The sequence below is a fragment of the Hesperophylax consimilis genome, chromosome 30 (assembly GCF_061612785.1).
Source record: "Hesperophylax consimilis isolate HC1 chromosome 30, BYU_Hcon_1.0, whole genome shotgun sequence".
Taxonomy (NCBI): domain Eukaryota; kingdom Metazoa; phylum Arthropoda; class Insecta; order Trichoptera; family Limnephilidae; genus Hesperophylax; species Hesperophylax consimilis.
Window position 1 is genome coordinate 15,131,787 of NC_142865.1, and position 23,120 is coordinate 15,154,906.

The 23,120-nt window shown below is 38.4% G+C and overlaps 1 protein-coding gene across 2 annotated transcripts in view; it reads right to left on the reverse strand.

Moving 5' to 3' along the window:
- The window catches only part of Gk2 (Glycerol kinase 2), a 124,435-nt gene that overhangs the window by 81,737 nt on the left and 19,578 nt on the right, over window positions 1-23,120 (reverse strand). For both annotated transcript variants that reach the window (XM_089649651.1, XM_089649650.1), the window contains exon 2: window positions 16,307-16,391. In XM_089649651.1, coding sequence (XP_089505777.1) covers window positions 16,307-16,349 — 43 coding nt within the window. In that variant the 5' untranslated portion in view covers window positions 16,350-16,391. The remainder of the gene's footprint in view (window positions 1-16,306; window positions 16,392-23,120) is intronic.

Consider the following 23,120-nt stretch of genomic DNA (forward strand, 5'->3'; position numbering starts at 1 on the left):
AACGCAGTAGATCTGAAGTATGTCCACTGGACTTAGTCCAGTGAAATCACGCGCATTGTCTCAGTAACATATCTTTACTTTTTAATTCACCTAAGATTGCTACAAAGGACTAATTAATGGCTGTCTAATGCAATAAAAAGTCCAAAATATTTTGTAACCAGGAGTTACAACAAAAAGTCCCTAGAAAGATTATTGCATTTAATTAGTATTTAAAATAAGAAAATAAAATTCCTTTTACCATTTTATCACTTTATTTCGACTAACGCAGCATAAATAATAATTTATGATTCATTCACACGATAAGATAACGAATGTTTTATTGAAAACTAAACGAAAATATATTCCTTTGCGAAACAAAATGTATTTTTTTGCATATTTTATTTTATCTAAATGGTGCATTGTAAAATTGTTAAATTATTATTTTTGATATGGATTACTAGATTCCTCACAAAGAGGAGAAATTATTTCCCTCGGAGCTTAAGTCATCGTTGGGAATACTGTGTGGAGGGTATTTTAGAGAAAAGGAAGAAGTGAACAATGAGTCCAGCAATCATTCCAAAGACCAGCTGTTGAATGCAAGAACGAGTCGTAGAAAAGACACATTCTCATGTGACAAATGTCAACAGGTACAAGAACGAGTCGTAGAAAAGACAAATTCTCATGTGACAAACGTCAACAGGTACAAGAACGAGTCGTAGAAAAGACACATTTTCATGTGAAAAATGTCAACAGGTACAAGAACGAGTCGTAGAAAAGACAAATTCTCATGTGACAAACGTCAACAGGTACAAGAACGAGTCGTAGAAAAGACACATTTTCGTGTGACAAATGTCAACAGGTACAAGAACGAGTCATAGAAAAGACACATTCTCATCTGACAAATGTCAACAGGTACAAGAACGAGTCGTAGAAAAGATGTATTCCCATGTGACAAATGTCGACAGGTACAAGAACGAGTCGTATAAAAGACACATTATCATGTGACAAATGCCAACAGGTACAATAAAGAGTCGCAGAAAAGACACATTCTCGTGTGACAAATGTCAACAGGTACAAGAACGACTCGTAGAAAAGACACATTCTCATGTGACAAATGTCAACAGGTACAAGAACGAGTCGTAGAAAAGACAAATTCTCATGTGACAAACGTCAACAGGTACAAGAACGAGTCGTAGAAAAGACACATTATCATGTGACAAATGCCAACAGGTACAATAAAGAGTCGTAGAAAAGACACATTCTCGTGTGACAAATGTCAACAGGTACAAGAACGACTCGTAGAAAAGACACATTCTCATGTGACAAATGTCAACAGGTACAAGAACGAGTCGTAGAAAAGACAAATTCTCATGTGACAAACGTCAACAGGTACAAGAACGAGTCGTAGAAAAGACACATTTCCATGTGACAAATGTCAACAGGTACAAGAACGAGTCATAGAAAAGACACATTCTTGTGTGACAAACGTCAACAGGTACAAGAAAGAGTCGTAGAAAAGACACATTCTCATGTGACAAATGTCAACAGGTACGAGAAGGCTGTGAGGAAAATAACTTTACTCAGGGCCAGTGTTATATCAGGGGATGCTGCAGGGAGGATATTTTTTAAGGGGGGCAAGTTTTGGAAGAAAAGGTATGAAGTGTGTACAGGAGTCAGTGTGTACAGGAGTGACAGACATATAAATCCATGGTTCCCACTATGGTGCAAGGGGTTGGGTCGACCTCAATCGGCATATCCCAATCCGGTCTGCCAAGCGGTCTGCAAACCTGAACAAACCTCACCCTGTGAATTCAGGCACCCCCGCTAACACACCAAACGCTACGAACCTCTTGAGGTAACCTTTGAGAGTGGGTGTGATATTGTGGATTTGTAAATATCCCAAGAATCTTATCATTTGGATGTAAATTATACATGATTAATTCCAGTTTAAATCTGGTATTAACAAATAAATAAAGAAATAACAAGTCTGATTATGATTGTACTAAGTAACCATATATATTATAATGACAATTACTTATTAATGAATTAAAAAAATAATGATGGATTGCTAAATTTAACAATTGACACATTGAGACGAGTCCAAACTACTTCATAAAAAATATCTTATCTTGTCTGGGTCGACGAGGCTAAAAAATGCTGACTCTAAATGAGGTGCGGCTTTTATCATCACACAGGATTGGACCCAGAACACGTGGGTGGGAACTCGACGCGTTTGTCCACTCAGCTACTAACTCATGGTGAAAGAAAACCATTAAGAATTGTTGGGAAGTAAGAACTTCATAGATGCACGCACAGATGGCAGTGCGTAGAGCTTGCGTGGAAGTCCGTAAGATGGAGCCAGTGGCCAGTAGTCGCCAGGGCCAGTGGGAAGGCTCCCAGAGAAACTTACTGTTTCAGATTCCAATTAGCCAGCTTCTAGTTAGGTCGACTTTCGAGTCACCTTTATAATACGCGGAGTATTAATAAATCCCTGATTAATCTAAAAGAACCATGTATTTATATTATTCTTCCAAGACGAGTTGGAGACCTGTTTGTACGAACACAACAAAAAGATCCTTGAATTGGATATAGCCAAGGATACTTCGTAGCCTTTCTCTTCCCACTTCTTAGAGTTTCTCAACATACCCTGTGATGGACTCGCCCTGGGATAAATTTTTTTTATTGTTGATTTATTATGGTTAGAAAGAATTTTTCAGTTGATTTCACGAAGTAAGGGTTTACCAGATGTTGGCCTTAAAGCTGTTTTAGAAACAAGTGTTTAGATTTATTAGGGTAGAGAAAAAAAATGGGAACATGCACTGTATCGTCAGAGACCTCCGGGATGTGGTTTGAATTCTTAGATTTTATTCAGTGGAGAGCGAATTTGGGCTGGGAAACTGGACTGGGGGTAGTCAAGTTTCATCCTTTGAACAAAGAGTTAGACATTTTACTGGAGAAGTAACAATTTATTGGTTTTGAAACGATTTAAAATTAATGTGACAGGTTCTAGGGCCATAATTGATGTGTTCCTTTAGTGCATTTCTGTCTTTTGAATACAAAAAGCATTCAGAATTCAAAAGAACATAAATTAGAAATCGCATATGGTGATTTGGGGGGGTTGGTTTGAGAAGGGGGAGTCTGGATTTGAAAGCGCGGGGAGACGGTCGAGACAGTTAGCGTTGAAGAACGGAAGAAGGAAGTCGATAGTCGGTGGTTAGAAAAAGCGGTTCAAGGCAGTCAGCGTTGAAGAACGGAGGAAGGAAGTCGATAGTCGTGGTTAAAGAGCCCGGGCGGATAGACAGTTAGCGTTGAAGATCGGAAGGAGGAAGTCGATAGTCGTGGTTAAGGAGCCCGGGCGGATAGACAGTTAGCGTTGAAGAACGGAAGAAGGAAGTCGATAGTCGGTGGTTAGAAAAAGCGGTTCAAGATAGTCAGGTTTTGAAAACGTTGGGAGACGATCAAATACAGTCAAGGGGGTCAGAGTTTCAAGGTCTGGGAGACGGTCAGGAATAATCAGGATCGGTCAGCGTTTTAAGATAGTCGAGTCAGTAAAAACTAGGAAGCGCGTCAACAAGAATTAATCGTCGGGACGCGAACACGGCTAAAGTCGTTTAGTGTAGAAGGAGTGATTTTTCTAACAGCATGAGTATTTTACTGCATGTGTGTGTGGTTGTTTCTTATAATTATTTGGATTGTTGACACTAAGATGTATCGGTAAGTCTATTATAATCTAATTATTAACACTTATTTCCCTAGTGTAAACCAAATAATCCAATTGTATTTTGAAGTAGGGGTATTTAACTTGAGCACTATAGGTACCCGTCAGCAAAGGAGGCCATAAATTACGAGACCGGGTCTTGGCTATTAAAAAAAGGGACGAAGAGCGGTTACCCTGAAGCCGCTTTAGATCATTCGACAATAGACATTGTTTATGAGTTAGACAATTTTTTTTCTGCAATTTAAAATGATTTAAAAATTCTCCAGTAATAATATTTAACGATTAGGTTATACGGAATTTATAAAATATATTTAATTAAATATAACTTATTCAAACATCACTCTTTTCATTCATTTTTCAATCGGGATAACGCAGCGGATTGAAACTAGCCGCCGAGAGAATGCATCTGTCTGGCATTCCTATTCTATCAAGTGAGATTTTCATCTTTCATAAGTTTGGCGGGGACGAGGTGTACGAATTTTCCGTAGGCTGTCCTATCTTATCAAAGCGACAAAAGCGAAGGGAACGAAATTTGTAATTGGCTTGCCTAATAGGGACTTTTGTGTTAGCAAAGTCGATAACCCTGGATGCCGAGATAAAGTCTATTTTCAGTAGAGTAGCGCCGGTTTTTACCCTGCTCAGGTGTGGTTGAGTTATTCCCGTAAAAAGCACCGGTTTCTGTCGAAGGTGTTGGCGGACCAGCCTTAGATAGTCACCCTGAATAGACCCCTGTTTCGAGTATTTTCAGCTGGTGAGAGGACGCTTTCACGGAGTTCAAATCGAAGGGAACGAAAATTGCTAATGGGCTTTCCTACTTGAGTTAGCTGGTAGACGAAGGAACAAAGCGGATAAGGGCTATGCTATTCTTGTCTGGCGTATGGTGAGGATTTTCTCGCTGACAGAACGAAGGGATCGTGACGAATATGAAGTTGTCTCGGCGATTTCTGACGTCCTTCCTGTCAAATTCAATAAGTACTTACCCCACTATAGGAGGAGAAGTCATCCAGAATTAGGTTGGAAATTGACTCCGACTGAAACCGTTTGAGCTGACGGAGATCGGATGATTTCAGATTCCATACCTGATGATTCCAGTATCCCTGATCCTTAGCGCCGGAAGTCGAGGATATCAATTTCTACCATTCTTTGATATTTGAAGCGAACGGAGGGTAACAAACGATAGAGCGAATGACCATGACTTTGAAGTGGGGTAAAATCTCCCGTCTAGGAAACATTCGTTATGTCGGATGGACGCCCTCATCCAAATTAAATATTGACATGACTATTTTGAGTGTGGACGGAAGACTTGAAGTATGTTCTGTATTGTACATATGGTAAATATGTGTCACTACCTCTACTGGAACGAGAAGCTGTATAGACTGGAGCCGGAAGCTATTTGGAGTAGCGTGACTGCAGAGGCGAAGTCGAACAAACTGAAGCTGAATTCATCATTATTCTTACGAGCGTAAACCAGAGGGGTGTTCACGGGACTCCCGAACTCCTGACGTTGCTGATGCAAACCACTTCAGTATATGTTTATGTTTGAGGTTAGTAGAGTGGACTCCTAATTTTCGGCATACTGGCGAAGCTTAACTCATCATTGATTTGGGGGAGGTTGACGCGACCTAGACCTCGCGCTACCCACGTGACCCAAATGGTTCCTGACACCAGGCTATCATGCCACCGAACCGGAGCAGCTCCTTATACCTAACGGTATAAGATGAATCTTCATCATTCATCATCAACATCAACATCAACAGTTACCACCAAGGACCCACATTCCACCTTCATCACCCTCCGGCAGGAGGCAAAACATGTCATTATTTCATCTGTCGCTGAGCGATATTCAATTCATTTCTGGAGGTGTTGGGATTGGACCATCAACTTGGCTGCTCTCGAGCTGGTCACGTTGATGGATGGGATTTGGACGGAGACCAATCGAAAGCAACACATGTTTTGTCTCTAGCTATTCCCGAAAATACCTACTCATAGAAATAACTCACAAACTAACAATCCCTAGTCAAATCATTAACTTAGAATTTTGTGCATCTTGAATTGAATTGTCTATAGCGAATTTCATGTACTTGTAATTAATTGTCTCATTATATTAGCACTTTATCGACTGCAGCATCCGGAAACGTTTGGACGAGCAAACAAGGTAGGAAAAGGTAGTTAAAATCAGGGTAGTCGGTCATTGTCTTATTTTCAAACCATACAGAATGTAACACGCCTCATCTAAAAAGAACCAAAGTTACCACAACCAATTAAAAGGATCCTTCAATGAATTAATCCCTGTCGAAACAAAAAATTACACAACGTGACATATTAATTCGTTAAGATTGAAGGGTTGATAAACCGCGAGAAGTTGCAAATCAAACGAACAAAATGTTAATTCGTTAACGAGAACGTTGAGGGAGGGTGAAAACATTACAACCCATATCCAGACAATTGAGAATCTCGTGAAAAATAATTTAAAAAACATAAATAGTTCACCACACTTTTAGTCTGACCAACTGAACCAAATACTTAATGGTTTGAATTGGTAAAGTGATTTATTTTTATTTTTATTTGATATATATAAAGTGGGTACAGGATATAATATGAGTACATAAAAAATATATTTACATTACAAAATATATTTATGTTCGCAATCTCACCAATGAAGAAACTGGTTCTTGTGCTTGGTGAGAGAGTTACACTAATTATAAGAGAAATAGAATATCATTATGCTATAAGTAAGTATATATATGATAGGAACAATATATAAAGAGACAAAATCTAAATACAGTGGAGATGAGTATAGACTGATAATAAATATCAATGAAGGGAAAAACAGGCAATTATTTAGTTAATTATTTCTGAAAGAGTAACTTCAGTTTTAGTTTAAGTATGTTAATATCCTTTAATTTCTTTATTTCAATCGGAAGGTTTTTTTAATTTTTATATTAACTCCACACAGGAGGCCCTGAAGAAAATAATTTCCCTCAGGGCCTATGTCATCTTTGGGGATGCTGTGTGGGGGGTCTTTTTGTGGAGAGGAAGGAGTAAACATGGGTCTTGAAGAATCCCATGTTGTAGGTCCTAAATAGTCCTAAATATTTATAGTTATTTTGCATTTGTTTGGTATTAAATTTTGGAATTTTAATATTGTATTGATATCTTTTAGATAAGTGGGTTTCAAATTTTTTGATTATATTATCTTTATAAATTTGGATAATTGCATTTTTCTTGAATATATCTTCTACTCGGGGCACCACGAAATCTGTGAATAGTGTTTCTGTAGGATACGTGGAGGGTTTCTTGAGGATTACTTTGAGGATTACTTTGAGGATTAGCTTCTGGACCACTTTGACCGGGGTTAGAATCTTTTTGTATGACCCCCCATCCAATAATTCCGTATTGAATTAACGACTGGATTAGTGTTTAATTGATAATTTAGGTTATTTCTTTTTAAATTTGAATGAACGAATATATGAGTGTAAGGAGATTATATGACGCAAAAGTGAATTATATAAATAGTCAATGTCAAGAGTCGAAATAACAGAAGAGTATTTATGAATGTGAATGAAGTGCGTGCCAAGAAAGTTTTTTAATTAATCTACTGCCTAAGTGTCCCAACTATTCCCAACCGCCTGGAGCCAGTGAAACTCTCCACTCAGTATCCCAAAAGATAACATATTTTACACATTTTTTCATATTCAGACTGGAAGAAACTTTCAGTATCGCCCTGGTATAAGACAACCATTCAGAATTGAAACGTTGCTTGAAAAGATTTTAGCCGTGTTTGGTGAGCATATCTGAATAGCCAGGTACTCCCCAACCTTCATCACCCCATCTCCTTCTTTTCCCCACTATCTTCAGAATCACAACATACTCCAATTGCGGATGCCATAGTCTCACGCGCTCCTGACGGTTGGGAGCAGTAATAATAGCTCTTGTACGGTAAACATATAAAATATAAATTCAAAATATAATTTTTTTCCGCATTACTACAGGGTTTTCCAATAGGAGGTGCTATTTTGAATAGCCCGCTATTTCGGTAGATGTTACTTTTGAAGCTGTCATTTTTTGACATTTGACAAGTAGAAACTACGCCATTAATAAAAATGGAACGATACACGCTTCAACAACGCATTGAAATTATTAAAATTCACTTGAGTGAGTCAAATACAAATCATCTTGAGTGATGAGGCCCATTTCCACCTCGGTGGCTTCGTCAACAAGCAAAATTGTCGCATCTGGGGCTCGGAAAACCCAAGAGTTATTGTTGAAAAGCCTCTCTATCCTCAACGTGTGACTGTTTGGTACGGTTTATGGTCCGGCGGAGTCATTGGACCTTACTTTTTCGAAAATGAGGCTGGAGGAACAGTTGTGGTGAATGGATTGCGCTATCGAGAGATGATTAATGATTTTTTATGGCCGGAATTGGATGGTTTTTTTTTTTTTTTTTTTTTTTTTTTTTTTTCGGTCGGAGGCGGTTTACTTAAGTTCCCCGCGAGCACTTAGGCCATGGGCCCATTGTACTATCTCCCATTTTACCTCATTCCCTTGCCAGTAACCCGGTCCCTTTAATGAAGTTCACCAGGGCTGTCATTGGATATGTGGCGATGTCTTCTGGTTCCACACTGTGTCTTCCCAGGTATCTGAGCCTTATTCCCAGCAGAGCGGGACATTGGCACCATAGGTGAATTGGAGTCTCTTCCTCCTCTTCGCATTTCCTACAGATGTTGGTGTTTTCCACTCCCAACAGTTGCATGTGTCTCCTGAGATGGCAGTGTCCCGTTAATAGTCCTACCAGTTCCCTCAGTGAGTTTCTGTCCATATCGAGTAGTTGCCTGGTTCGGTTAGGGTCCGGTCCGTTTATGAGTACTTTAGATTGCCTCATTCCGGGTGCCTTCTTCCATTCCTTCCAGTGTTGGGATTTGACCCACCTCTTGATATGTAGTTTGGTGTGGCAAGCTGCTACTCCTACGGCCGGCTCGGATCCCGCAAGTGGTGCTTTCGCCCCTTTCCTTGCTAGTTCGTCAGCCCGCTCGTTGCCCTCAATACCTTTATGTCCTGGTACCCAGAACAGGGTTACTTTATTGATGGTCGCCAGTTCTATAAGGATAGTCCTGCATTCCATCACCAGTCTGGAGTCGCATCGGTTACTTTCCAGTGCCATTAAGGCCGCCTGGCTATCTGAACATATATTTATGTTCTTATTTCTGTACCCGATACTCATATTCTCCTGTGCGCAGGCTAAGATGGCTTTCATCTCAGCTTGAAACAAAGTGCAGTGCATTCCTAGAGGTATACTGAGTTCCCTCTTAGATCCCTGTAGACAGACCCCGGCCCCTGTTCCTTCCTCCATCTTGGACCCATCTGTGAACCAGATTAGTTCCTGTTTGGAGTTTGGACCTGGGACCGAGTCCCATTCCTCCCTTGTGGGGTACGTCACTTTAAACAGCTGTCCGAAGAAGTATTCGGCTTGTTTGCCGTCCTGCTTCATCCCAGCCGTCGGACTAATTGCCCTCAGTCTTATTCCTATCTCCGTGTGACTGTTTCTGGGCAACTCTCCTCTCCATTGGCCATTGCAATGTAACCTGTAGGCTGCCGCAATCGCCGCCCCCTCTATTTCTATGTTTAGTGGGGGTAGGTTCAGCAGCACTCCCATGGCTAGTATTGGAGTGGTTCTCATGGCTCCTGTGATGCTTCTGCATGCAAGTCCCTGTATGTGATTGAGTGTGACCATCACTGTTTTCAGTGTTGTTCTCCTCCACCAGACCAGGGCTGCGTGCATGATCCTTGGTTTTACAACGGCTGTGTAAAGCCATTGCATCATTTTAGGTTTGAGACCCCACGTTCTGCCGCAGATTCGCCTAGTTGCCCACATCAGAGCACAGGCCTTTCTGCCTACAGTTTCCACCTGGTTTTTCCAGCTCAGTTTGGCATCTATGATGACTCCGAGGTACTTAACCGTGTCAGAGGGTTCTAATTCCTTTCCATAGAAGGTTGGATTGCTCCATCCTTCTAGTTTCCTTTTACGCGTAAAGATTACTAGTTCTGTCTTGTCTGGGTTGACTGACAGTCCTGTTTCTTCACACCATTCTTCCACTGTTGCCAGTGTTGACTGTATAAGGCCTCGGGTTGTGTCTGCATCCCAACACCTTATTATGGTTGCAATGTCATCCGCATACCCTTGCGTATATAGGCCCCTGTTGTTGAGTTTCCGGATGAGGTTGTCCACCACCAGGCTCCACAGCAAGGGTGATAAGACCCCTCCCTGTGGACACCCTCGTGTCACCAGCACTTTGATGCTTACCTCACCCCTTGTCACCGTAAGTATCCGGCCTGAGAGCATGTTCCTCAGCCACCTTCTGGTGGTTTCGTCGAGTCCATGTCTTTCTGCCGCTTCATCAATGGATTTAATAGTGGTGCAGTTAAATGCTCCCTCTATATCCAGGAATAGCCCTACCGCCAGTTCCCCAGTCGCTTGTGCCTGCTCCAGTTTGTACACCAACTTGTGCAGTGCCGCGTCGACTGACTTACCTGCTTGGTAAGCAAATTGTAACTCGTGGAGGGGCTTCTCTTTCAGTGCCCCGTCCCTTATGTGCCTGTCCATTAGCCTCTCCATTGTCTTCAAAAGAAATGAGGTGAGGCTAATTGGGCGGAATGCACCTGGTTGGTCGTAGTCAGCTCTCCCCGGTTTGGGTATGAACACTACCCTTGTCTTCCGCCATGGTATGGGGATGTATCCGAGGGCACAGCATGCCCTCAGGATCTTCGTCACCGGAAGTAGGATTGTATCTAGACCCCTCTGTAGAAGTGCCGGAAAGATTCCATCCTCTCCTGCGCTTTTAAAAGGGTCAAACCCTCTGATTGCCCATTTAACTCTGGAGGGAGTAACTATTTTAGCCGCAGTGTCCCAGTCCTTACCTTCCCGTGTAACTCGGGCTGGTGGTGGACCGGTGTCATCTGCTTATAACTTTTTGTAGCCGGGAAAATGTTTCCCCAGCAGTACCTCCAACTCCTCCTCCCAACTGTTGGTAAATCCTCCATCTGATTTTTTGAATGGGCCTTTTGCTGCCCCTGGGTCTTTTGCAAGAATTTTTTGGATTCTTGCAGTCTGTGGGATGGTTTCCACCTCCCCACAGTATTTCTCCCAGGAGCATGTTTTGGCTTTCTGGATTGCCACCTTGTACTCTTTCTGGTATTGCTTGTGGGCATCCCAGTTTCCTGACTTTTTGGCCTTGTTGAAAGCTTGCCTTACTATTTTCCGTAGCTCCTGCAGTCTTCTGCTCCACCACGGTGTTTTGTCCCTGGTACTTGTCTTCAGAGGGCAGCTATTTTCGTATGCCCTTATCATTGAGTCCCTCAGTACTTCTACTGCGTCCTCAATTTCTTCGGGGCAGCCGTATTTAGCTGGGAATCTTGTCATTCCTATATTTAGTTCCTCCGAGTATCTAGTCCAGTCAGTTGCTTTTGGGTTCCTATATGTATCGGTCCCCGTTTTGCTTGTTTCTCCCTCTAGTTTAAATTCTATGTGTCGGTGGTCCGACAGGGATGGTTCGTCCGATACTCTCCATCCTGAGACTCTCAATGTTCCTAGGGTCAGGTCTATCACCTCCTGTCTGTTACTTATAACGAAGGTGGGTTCCCTACCTCTATTAAGAATCTCAAGGTTCACTGTCATCAGGTATTCCAGGAGGTCCTGTCCTCGTTTGTTGATGTCCGTACTCCCCCACACAGTGTGGTGCGAGTTAGCATCTGCTCCGAGAATCAGTTCCCTACCCTTCTCCCTGCAGTCCTGGACGAGTCTCGTTATTTCCCTTGAGGGTGGTGGTTCCACAGAGTCATAGGGCATGTATGCTGATGCCACAACTACTTCCCTGCTTCTTTGGTCCAGCGTGACCTGTAGCTTCACAGCCACTAAGTCCCTACTGCAGTGTTCGGGTAGCAGTGTGCCAGGTATCCCTCTGATGAGAATACAGGCCCTGGGTCTGTCCCCCGACTCGTTATAATAGAGTAGACCTTGGTTCATGTTTAGTCCTCTGACCTTCCCCCTATAAGTCCAGGGTTCTTGGATCAGCGCGACGTCCACACTGTCCCGGGTGACTCTACTGCTAAGCACTGCAGTCGCTGCCGGACTGCGGTGCAAGTTTATTTGAATGAACTGTAAGTTTTTAGCCATTACTGCCTAATCCTTGGGTCATTCCTCCTATTTACGCTCCTCGGTGTTAGGAGGGCGCACCGTGAAAGTGGCCTTCCTTATCCCGACTCCCGACATGCGCTATTTTCCAGGTCCCCTGATGGTCCCTGCATTTCCACGTCTGGATCCCCTGGGGGATCCCGCCGCGTTGCGTCCGTCGCAGGTCCTTCTTTACGGTTCCCAGAGGGCCCCTCAAGGGAAGAGTCCACCAGGGTGGTCCCATCTCTCCTCTCCACTTCCTCTTGGTTCCTCAAAGGCCCCAAGAGGGATGAGTCCACCGAGGCGGCCTCAACTCCTCCTTCCACTCCCCCTAGGTTCCTTAAAGGTCCCTCGTCAGTGTTGTCTTTGTTTTTGCACTCCATATTTGGTCCCACGAGTATCTAGGGAAATAAAAGGTCCACCCCAGCAGAGCCCCGAATGCCGGGGTAAGGTCTGTATACTCCGAGATGCGACCTTGTGTCTCGGAGGAACCGTTCGTGACACTGTTCCCCAGTGTCATTCAGCCCTGAGCACGGTATCCCACACCTTAGCTTGGGATGGCTATTGCAGGTCGTGTTTCCACTCCCTGAGCGATGGGTTCGCCACACTCCCTACGCTAATCGAATGAGGCTGTTCTAATGCTAATTCGAAAATGAGGCTGGAGCAACAGTTACCGTGAATGGATTGCGCTATCGAGAGATTATTAATGATTTTTTATGGCCGGAATTAGATGGTATTGATCTGGAACGTTTACTTTCAACAAGACGGCGCTACGTGCCACACAAGCAACGAAACCATTGATCTTTTACGGGAAAAGTTTCTTTGAATATCAAAATAACACCTCTTATTGGAAAACCCTTTACTTATGTTACTAAATTTTCTTTGTATATTTACGCAGTACGTTTTCATTGCATTCTAAGATTGTAATTACATATTGTGTAAAGTGAAACAAATATTACACAGAACATTTTATCATCGCTCTACAGTTGAAAAGGTAAGATATGGTTTTATAATGGTGATAACGAAGAGAATTTAAGCTTTCGAATTATGCTTATCTATGTAGCAAAAAAAAACCCAAGCCATTTGATAACAATACTAAAATATTACAGACGAATCTCCGTTAAATGTCAAAAGATTATCTGGGATTTTCGACTTATTTCCTTTTCTTTTTTAATATTGCCGACATCTGTTTCAGAGCTGCAAAAATCATAAGACAATCAAATTAATAGGAATTTACAAGCCAAAAATGTGTATATTCTTGGTATATCTTATATTGTAGGTAATATGCATTAAAATCGCTTGACAAACGGAGTCTAGAAACGTTCGATTTCAAGCACAAAAGTGGTTTTTATTTGTTTTGTAAATAATTTTATAAGAAAGCAAAAAGATCAAGTGAAACTGACACAGATAATCTTAGCTATAGTACTGTATTTTTTTAAGTTGTTTCATTTACGCGTTCATACGTTTCTATTGAAAAATTATGTTTTTTTGTAGTTTTAGTTATTTGTTTTATTGTAAGAAGTTCATTTGAAAAATTATTATTAGATAGAGGAATAGTGACTAGCCGGTGAATCATGCTGTGGAAAGAGGAGTGTTTATGTGAGATAGGGTGGTTGGAAGAATTGTGGATTATGGTGTCAATAAAGTGGGTTTTCTATAAATGTTGAAGCTAATTTTATAGTTAATGATAGATAAAGAAAGATCGAGAAAATTTTATAGTTAATGATAGATAAAGAAAGATCGAGAAAATTTAAGCTGGAATTTATGCCTATTATATATCTCTGGTGTGAATTGTATTTGTTTATGGAAGGAATTAAGGAGTGTTAGGAATGTGTTAAGCTGGGGCTCTGTGCCCGTCCAAATGCTTTCTATTTCATTTTTGTTTACCTCATAAGATTTCTCTGTACTATATTTAGTTTATATATGTATTGTCCTGAAGAAGGTTGGGAACAATCGAAACCGGTCGACATATATAATGAAATAAAGTGGTTTAAAACAAAAAACTTTTTCATTTTGAATTATATTCCACATGACTTCTGACTAATGAAATATAGAGGGTTCTCATACAATCTAAGGACTTAAAATCAGTTAAAGTTCTGCAAAGGAAGCCAAGCATCTTTAAAGCCTTATTGGTTATACTCGTATAGTTGATATGTGCAATGAATAATGTCAAGTTTTCATTGAATTATTTAGTTACGCCCATGTCACGAATTTGAGATTTTTGAATTATTTAATGTATATTCATGTAAGATATTATAACAAGTTTTGGAAAATCGTATTACTTGACATTTCTGAATGTTCAAAAATAAAGCATTTTGTTCACACCATCGATTTTCAAGTTGTTCTAAGTTAGTCTGTAAAATTTGGCAATCGTATACATTTCGTATTATTTTCTATATATTTTAAGTCATCAGCAAATAGCAGAACTACTACATCATTAAATTGGTCAACAATGTCATTGATGAATAATAAGAAAAATATTGGGCCAAGGTGGGACCCTTGAGGAACCCCACCTGTGGCCTCAAATATATAAGACCGTACAGAATCAATCTTTACGCTAAGCACCCTATTGTTAAGATGATTAACAATCCAACTCAATAATTTAACTGATTTGATTGATTTTTTTAAATATTTATTCAGAATTGCTTTCATTTTCAACCGAATTAACAATGATTCTACTGTAGTATTAGGTGATAGAGACATATTTACTGTTTTGTGTAAATACAAGATTTTCTTAGAACTCATGTAGATATTTATTTAAACAAAATTAAGTTCTGGCACAAATTTCAAAATGTTTTTTCATGAATTTCTAACTAACTTAATTTGCAACATTATACAATAAAATCAAATCCGAAAAAAGTTCGTAAGAGATTTTACACTTCGAAGCAATTTTCAGAGGCCTGATATATTTTTTTTTCTAGGCTTATAAAATGACTTACTTAAAAAAATGCTTGGTTAAAATACAGGGAAAGGTTTTAAGTTCTACTTAAAACCTTTCAGTATTTAATTAAAACACCTATAGTATTCCCGGCCGATCAAATTTTTAAACCGAAACACAGGATTTTGCATTATTTTGAAATAAATAGTCTTAACACCACTATATAGTGCTATATCTGTTGTTACCAAATGAAACATTCTCATAAAACTCTTTCTGTCTCCTTTTGTATAATAGTTAGACATATAGTAAAAAAGATTTAAAAAGAGAGAACACAAAGCTATTTCTTTGCATTTAAATGTTTACCTTAGACGATTTGAAGTAATTCCATAAAACAGAAAACCGCCAAACAGTTCACCCGGTCATGATTTGCCATAGACATCCAAATTGCCAAAAATTTGTCCTAACAATGAAATATGTGTATCATTTCGACGAGTTGGAGGCAAACCACGTGACCATCTTTTGGCACCAGGATGGTTCGAGAATGCTTAGAATAAACTACGATATTAGTCGTACATTGATCACCGAAGAGTGCACATTGAAATAACCAGACCGTGCGCAGAACAGTAAGGCAAAGGTTTGCAGCGCAGTTCACTGTGGGACATTTCTGCGCAGGATCTGGATGTTCATTTTTAAATTGACAGCCTGGCGTAGCAACGCTAAAATTGAGTAAGATGGGTAAATTATAACAAGTTTTTAAAAACCTTTGTAAAAAGTACTAATAATTGTAAACAGATTTCATTTTCAAGGAATGAATGGTGATATGCAAAGTGAGTTGCCTGTATACTGTCAGATTAATTTATTTAAAAATCATAGAAAGGGGGACAGTCGCGTCACCTCACGCGCTCCGCGCAACTTAGTTTGTTGATGGCATTATGTCCATTTGTGATATTAAAATCTGAAAGTTTTTTTTTTCTCGATGCGTCAAAAAACAGCGAATGAATTTGAAATTTAAAAAAAAAATGAATGTATTTGAAATTGAATGTCAAGCGGGAGTTAAAAGGCGATGCCATACGTAGTAATGCAAAATCATGTGTTTTTGGTTTGAAAATTTGGTCGCCTAGAAATGTTTCAGATGCTTTAATTCAATACCGCGAGTAGAATACATCTTGACCTTTGAAATAATCGAGTATTTTTTAGATAAGTCTTTTTATAAGCCCAGAAAAATATAATGTATAGGCCTATGAAAACTGCTTTAATGTTCAAAATCTCCTACTTACGAAACCATTTTCGGTTATTGTTTTATTGTATAATGTGGCAAATTAAGTTATTTATTAAATGATCGAAAAAAAATAATATTTGTGCCTGAACATCCACAAAATAAAATAAAAGGCACTTTTTGGCCATGTTTTTTTTGGATAAATCAAAACAGGCGGATGGTGTTAAGCGGGAATTTAAACCTTATCGCCATCTACGTAAGGGTTGTTATTAATAGCGGCTCAATTTAAAATATTACACGACGTAGTACATCGCTTTAATGATAAATGATTGAATTCATTTTACTCACAATCTCCGTAGTCCAAAATCGTTGGCATCTTGTAGGGAATCATTTTTCTTTATTCTTCCTTTTATCCGGTCACAATGAAATTAAACTGCAACAAAAAAATTAACAATATATTTAAAGATATAAAAACAAGTGAATTGGCACGAACAAGTAAATCGAATACTTAGGCAAGTCATGAGACGATGCATAAATTTAATTGGTTAAAATCATCGACTATGAACGCAGAGAGCCCGGGTTTACATAATCTAATACAGGGTTTTCCAATAAGAGGTGTTATTTTGAATAGCTCGCTATTTCGGTAGATGTTACTTTTGCAGCTGTCATTTTTTGACATTTGACAAGTAGAAACTACGCCATTGATACAAATGTCACGATACACGCTTCAACAACGCATTGAAATTATTAAAATTCACTTGAGTGAATCAAATGCAAATCATCTTGAGTGATGAGGCCCATTTCCACCTCGGTGGCATCGTCAACAAGCAAAATTGTCGCATCTGTGGCTCGGAAAACCCAAGAGTTATTGTTGAAAAGCCTCTCTATCCTCAACGTGTGACTATTTGGTGCGGTTTATGGTCCGGCGGAGTCATTGGACCTTACTTTTTCGAAAATGAGGCTGGAGCAACAGTTACGGTGAATGGATTGCGCTATCGAGAGATGATTAATGATTTTTTATGGCCGGAATTGGATGGTATTGATCTGGACAACGTTTACTTTCAACAAGACGGCGCTACGTGCCACACAATCAACGAAACCATTGATCTTTTGCGGTTGAATATCAAAATAACACCTCTTATTGGAAAACCCTGTATTAATAGAATGATTTACATAAGTAAATTACGTATTGTTTTTATTCAACTTAATTCAATGAAAAAATTCTGAGCACCTGAACTCGAGGGAAGGGTAAAAATTGTTGTTCCTCCAATGTGTAATAACAAGACAAAATTGTGTGCGCAAAGCGATACAAACAACAAAAACAAGAGACAGTTTATAAGACTAATTAATTTGTACGAGTCTAGAAGCCTTAGGAAAGTTATTTCAATTATTTTTGTCTACCAAATTCAAGAAAAGCCACAGGAAGCCTGGATAAATGCAATTAACAAATAAAAACCGATAGAATTGTATTATATGCTCTTGGGAGCAACTCACATGGTCTCACAGAAATCTTGTATCTCCCTTATTGCCATGGTGAGAAATATAGTCTCAACGCTATTAAAAAGAGAAAACACCAGGCTATATATTTGTTGTGTTCCCACAAACAGTTCTCCATCTCGTCGTGGAAGGAGATTATAAATAAATGGTTCTTTGTGATAAATCATGGATTTATTAATACTTCGCGTATTACAATGGTGACTCGATAGTCGACCTAACTAGAAGCTGGCTAATTGAGATCTGAAACAGTAAGTTTGTCTGGGAGCATTATCACTGGCCCTGGCGACTACTGGCTACTAGCTGCCATCTTGCGGACTTCCAAGCAAGCTCTATGCACTGCCCTCTATGAGTGCATCTGTGAAGCTCTTACTTCCAAACAATATTTAAATATCGAAGTTAACCACAGAAGAATTAAAAAATAGAATTCTATGAAAACAAAGATTCCGAACGCAAATTTGAAAAAAATATATGAAAAATCAGGATTTTTTTATTAAATATTTTTATATGAAACGAAAAAAAAGTGAGGTGAGAGAAACTTTTTGTAATACATCTATATAAATAAAAATGTAAATGTTCGTTTGTTCAAAATCTTATATCTCCGAAAGTTCTTCATCAATTGCTTTCAAATTTTGACACAATGTTGCATTCGTATATACAGGGTGTATCGGCACGTACCCGACAAACTTTAACCAGCTATTCCTTAGCACATTTGGAGTAAAAAATGTTATGGGCACTTTGCTGTCCGGCAACATTTTTTTTAATAAAAAATTTACTATTCATATTTTCACCACATGTCACCAATGTTTTATCCTTTGTCAAAGTTTGAAAACCCGTCTGGCAATATTTTGTTCGAGTTTCGTTGAATAATGTACGTACGTACTTACGTTGGCGCGCTTTTACAATCACAACGAAATGGCACGGCACCATTCGTCTCATTTTTAACTATTATTATTTAGTGTGTACGAAAGAGCGAGGACCATAGACATATGAATATTAGTAGACCTGCCCTAAGTGATTAAAAGCGTATTATCCCCACTCCCCATACCGGTTCCATTGGAGCCGGCTGGGCTCGCGTATGGCCTCAAGTGAAATTTGAAAACGTGACGTCATCATTCTTGTGCGAACTATGGTCGAGGCATCATCGGTTCATTTTACGAAATAACACGGCAAAATGTTGACTTGTACTATGAAAACTTGTAAAAATAGATGTGAAAAAGAGAATAAACCCAATTGTCGTATTACATTCCATATATAAGCATTATTTTACTTTATTTATTCAGACCAAACCCCAGCTCAAAGAAACTATCTCACCAAGCTACGTTTAACACTAGAACAAAGAACCAAAGATGGTGAGATTGGACTCACAATAAAATACAAAAATAATAAACCTGTTATTGTAAATAGTAACCCAAAAAACTAAAACCTATCATGGCTTACTATCAGAATATCAGAGGCTGCCGCACAAAACTTAATGAGCTAAGATCATCGATTCCAATCCATCCCTTTCATATATATTTCCTGACTGAAACTTGGTTGGATCCGTCCTTTAACACAGAAGAACTAGGCTTCACTTCACACAACACCTACCGCTTAGATAGAAGTACCGCCACCAGCACCAAATCAAGAGGAGGAGGTGTATTAATATCAGTCACCAAATCTATAACTTCATCCAGGCTAAAATGCAAACACAAAAATATAGAACAAATTTTCCTACTACTCAAGACGAACCTAGGAAAAATCATTCTTGGATGTGTTTATATTCCTCCCGGATCAATTACACAAATTTACGTAAACCACATTGAAGATGTAGAGGCCCTCAAGCTCAAATATCCGGAAGCTAGAATGCTGCTAATCGGCGACTACAATACTCCCAATATAGACTGGATTACCCATTGCGATAACTCAACAACTCATTTTAATACATCTGCTAATGCTCGTGAAATTATAAATATGTCAAATTTCCTAGGTCTTAAACAAATTAATAACGTATACAACTCTAATCACCACTTACTAGATCTTGCATTTAGTAGCGATCCTTCAGTAAAATTATGTAAATCCATAGACCCCCTTCTTCCCGAAGATTCCCACCATCCTCCCTTAAACATCACCATTACTAACAACTTCCTAAACATTTACTCTAATAGTGTTCCTAAATATTCATACAATTTTGCAAGAGCAGATTATCCACTGATAACAAAATACTTAGAAAGTACAGACTGGTCCTTTTTAGACAAAAACACAAATGTTAACCAAAATCTTAAATCTTTTTACTCCATCATCAACACGGCTATTGAAAAATATGTTCCCTTAATTCAATTCAAACCATCAAAGTTCCCCAAATGGTTTAATAATGACTTAAAACACTTAATAATTAACAAAAAAATCTGGCACAAAAATTTCAAAGAGAGCAACTCTATCTCAGACTACAAAATATTTCATAAATATAGAACTGACTGTAAAAAGCTCTCCAAAAAATTATATCAAACATACATACTCAACACAGAAAAGTCTATTCAAAAACTTTTTTACACATGTAAACTCACTAAGAAAAAACAAACCTAGCCTACCAACATACATGTATTTCGAAGGGAAAAGTAGTAGTGATACTAATGACATCGTTAATTTGTTTGCCGACTTCTTCAAAAATGTTTACGATAATGATATCCCAAATGTTCAACTTCCACCCTTTCATCCAAAGGAATCGGTCCACATTCCCGCTTTACATATAAATGTTCCTGATGTTATACGCAAAATAAAAACACTCGACTTAACTCGAAAAAAGCGGGTCCTGACAAAATTAGTCCTGCCTTTCTAATTAACTGTGCATCAATAATAGCCAATCCACTATGTCATATATTTAACCAATCATTAAATTCTGGCAGCTTCCCCGACCTATGGAAAAATTGCTATCTAACACCTGTATTTAAAAAAAGCGATATTCATGATGTCACTAATTACCGACCCATCTGCATGCTCTCAACTATCCCCAAACTGTTTGAAAAACTTATCCTCGATAAAATCTCCATACATATTAACAACATCATTGTAACTAATCAACATGGATTTATGCCAGGCAGATCCACACTAACAAATCTCTCCTTATATGAAAATTTTATAGCATGTTCACTCGAAAACAAAACCCAAGTCGACTCAATATATACAGACTTTGTAAAAGCGTTTGACAAAGTTAACCATAGTTACCGACGGCCGGCATAGTCCAGTGGTAACGCATTGGACTGCCATTCCGAAGGTCGCGGGTTCGAACCCGGCGTACGTAAATAAATTTTATTTGATTAATTTGTGTTATTTCACAATTAATTAATTAAAATAATATATAGTATATTTGCGGCACGTTCCAGAGTGGAAGATACTACCAGTATCGCCCTGGTGTAAGACCACCATTCAGAATTGAAACGTTGCTCCAAATGGCTTTAGCCGTGTTTAGTGACTAGATCTGAATAGCCAGGTACTTCCCCACTTACCTTCAGCCTCACAACATCCCCCAATTGGGTATGCCATAGTCTCACTGGCTCCAGACGGGAGCAGTTGGGACTCTTGTGAGGTATTCACTATAAAAAAAATAAAAAAAAAAATAAAAAAAAAACCATAAAATTCTTCTCAATAAACTTAGTCAAATCGGAATTGAGGGTAAACTATTGGAATGGATAAAAAGCTACTTAACAAATAGAAATCTACAAGTAAAAAATAATTCTAACCTTTCACACAAATTCATAGCTACTAGCGGTGTACCCCAAGGGTCACATTTAGGCCCAATACTGTTTCTCCTTTTCATAAACGATATTGTTACTGTATTTGATAAAAATGTTGAAGTGCTACTTTTTGCCGATGACCTTAAACTATTTAAAATTATAAAAACAATAAATGACTGTATTCAAATTCAATTAAATTTAAATAAACTTCAAGATTGGTGCAAAACTAACAAACTTTATCTCAATATTAGTAAATGCCACATTATAAGATTTTTCAGAACAACACAACCCCTTAACTATCAATACAAAATTAATAATGTTTCTCTCGCCTCTGCAAGTGAAATTAATGATCTCGGCATTATTTTCGATTCAAAATTTAACTTTCTTTCACATGTAGTAACAGTCACCAACAAAGGATTAAGAATGCTCGGCTTCATTCTCCGAAATGGCAGAGACTTTAAAAATATTTCAACACTAAAAATCTTATATTCCTCACTTGTTCGAAGTCAAATCGAATATAATTCTCCTATTTGGTGTCCTTACTTTAAAATCCACTCCGACTCTATTGAAAAAATTCAGCATAAATTCCTAAGATACATTAACTATAAACTCGGTCTACCAATAGAATCAATAAATTACAATCACTTGATGAAAGAATTAAACTTACTTAAACTCTCAGATAGAAGACTTATTTCCGATTTGACTTTTATTTTTAAAATTGTCAATGGTATTATAGACAGCCCTGATATATTAAGCCTAATTACCTTCCATATACCCACTAGAACCACTCGATCCAAAATTCTTTTTAATTTCAATAACAATATCAGGACTGAGTCATTTAGAAACTCGCTTATACCTAGATTGCATGCAGTTGGCAATGCTTTCTCAGAAGTAGTAGATGTGTTCAACTGCACGGAATATAGTTATAAGAAGGCTATAATAACATACCTCTGTCGTAATTATCAATGTTATTAGGCATAATACCATTCTATTCATAAGTTATCACAGAACCTAAACTATGCACTTACATCAGATATCAGACAGAAGAGTGTTATCTAATAATTTTATATACTTAATCAAAACTATAATTTTTCCCAAAATTGTTATGAGATGTCTTACTGACAGCCCTGATTCAATAGAGCTAACTCTTAGTTCTCAGCAAATTCAACCAAATTCAATATTGAAGGTAACAATAACCTCAATACTAAACTACTGTACGGATTGAAAATAAAAATGCTATTGTACCTATGTATACCAGATGTTATTCTTGTTTAATTTTCAACATAATTTCTCAGTAATTATTCTGTTTAACATAATACTGTTTCGCTCCTGTGAACCACTGTAAACATAAATCATGTATATTGTAAAAGCCTTTTACGGCGTCTAAATAAATAAATAAATATTCACATCGTATAATATGAATCAGTTGTTACTATCACATCGAGAAACGTCTGGACGCGAAACACAAAGCTGGTTGGTTGCTGGGAAGTAAATTATGAACATTTATAAAAGTGTCTTAACTAAATACTTAAACGAAATATTCGACTCTGAAAATGGAACCGAATTTTTTTGCCGAATTTGGATTTCGCAAATTTGTTCATAACGTGGCGAGTAATTTGCGCTCCCATGTAAAAATGTCTATTCATTCAAAAGCAGATTTTACTTTTAAGAAGTAAATGGTGATATTATAATGCGAGATGCCCACAGACATAGGAATTAATAGACGAGAAGATAATGGCGAGGGGTAAAATCAACTGTTGAAGAACGAAGGGAGTAAGGCTGACTGTGATTCGTCAATAAATCAATCTGACAGTAAATAGGCATCTCGCATTATAATATCACCATTTAGTACTTAAAAGTAAAATCTGCTTTTGAATGAATAGACATTTTTACATGGGAGCGCAAATTACTTGCCACGTTATGAACAAATTTGCGAAGTCCAAATTCGGCAAAGT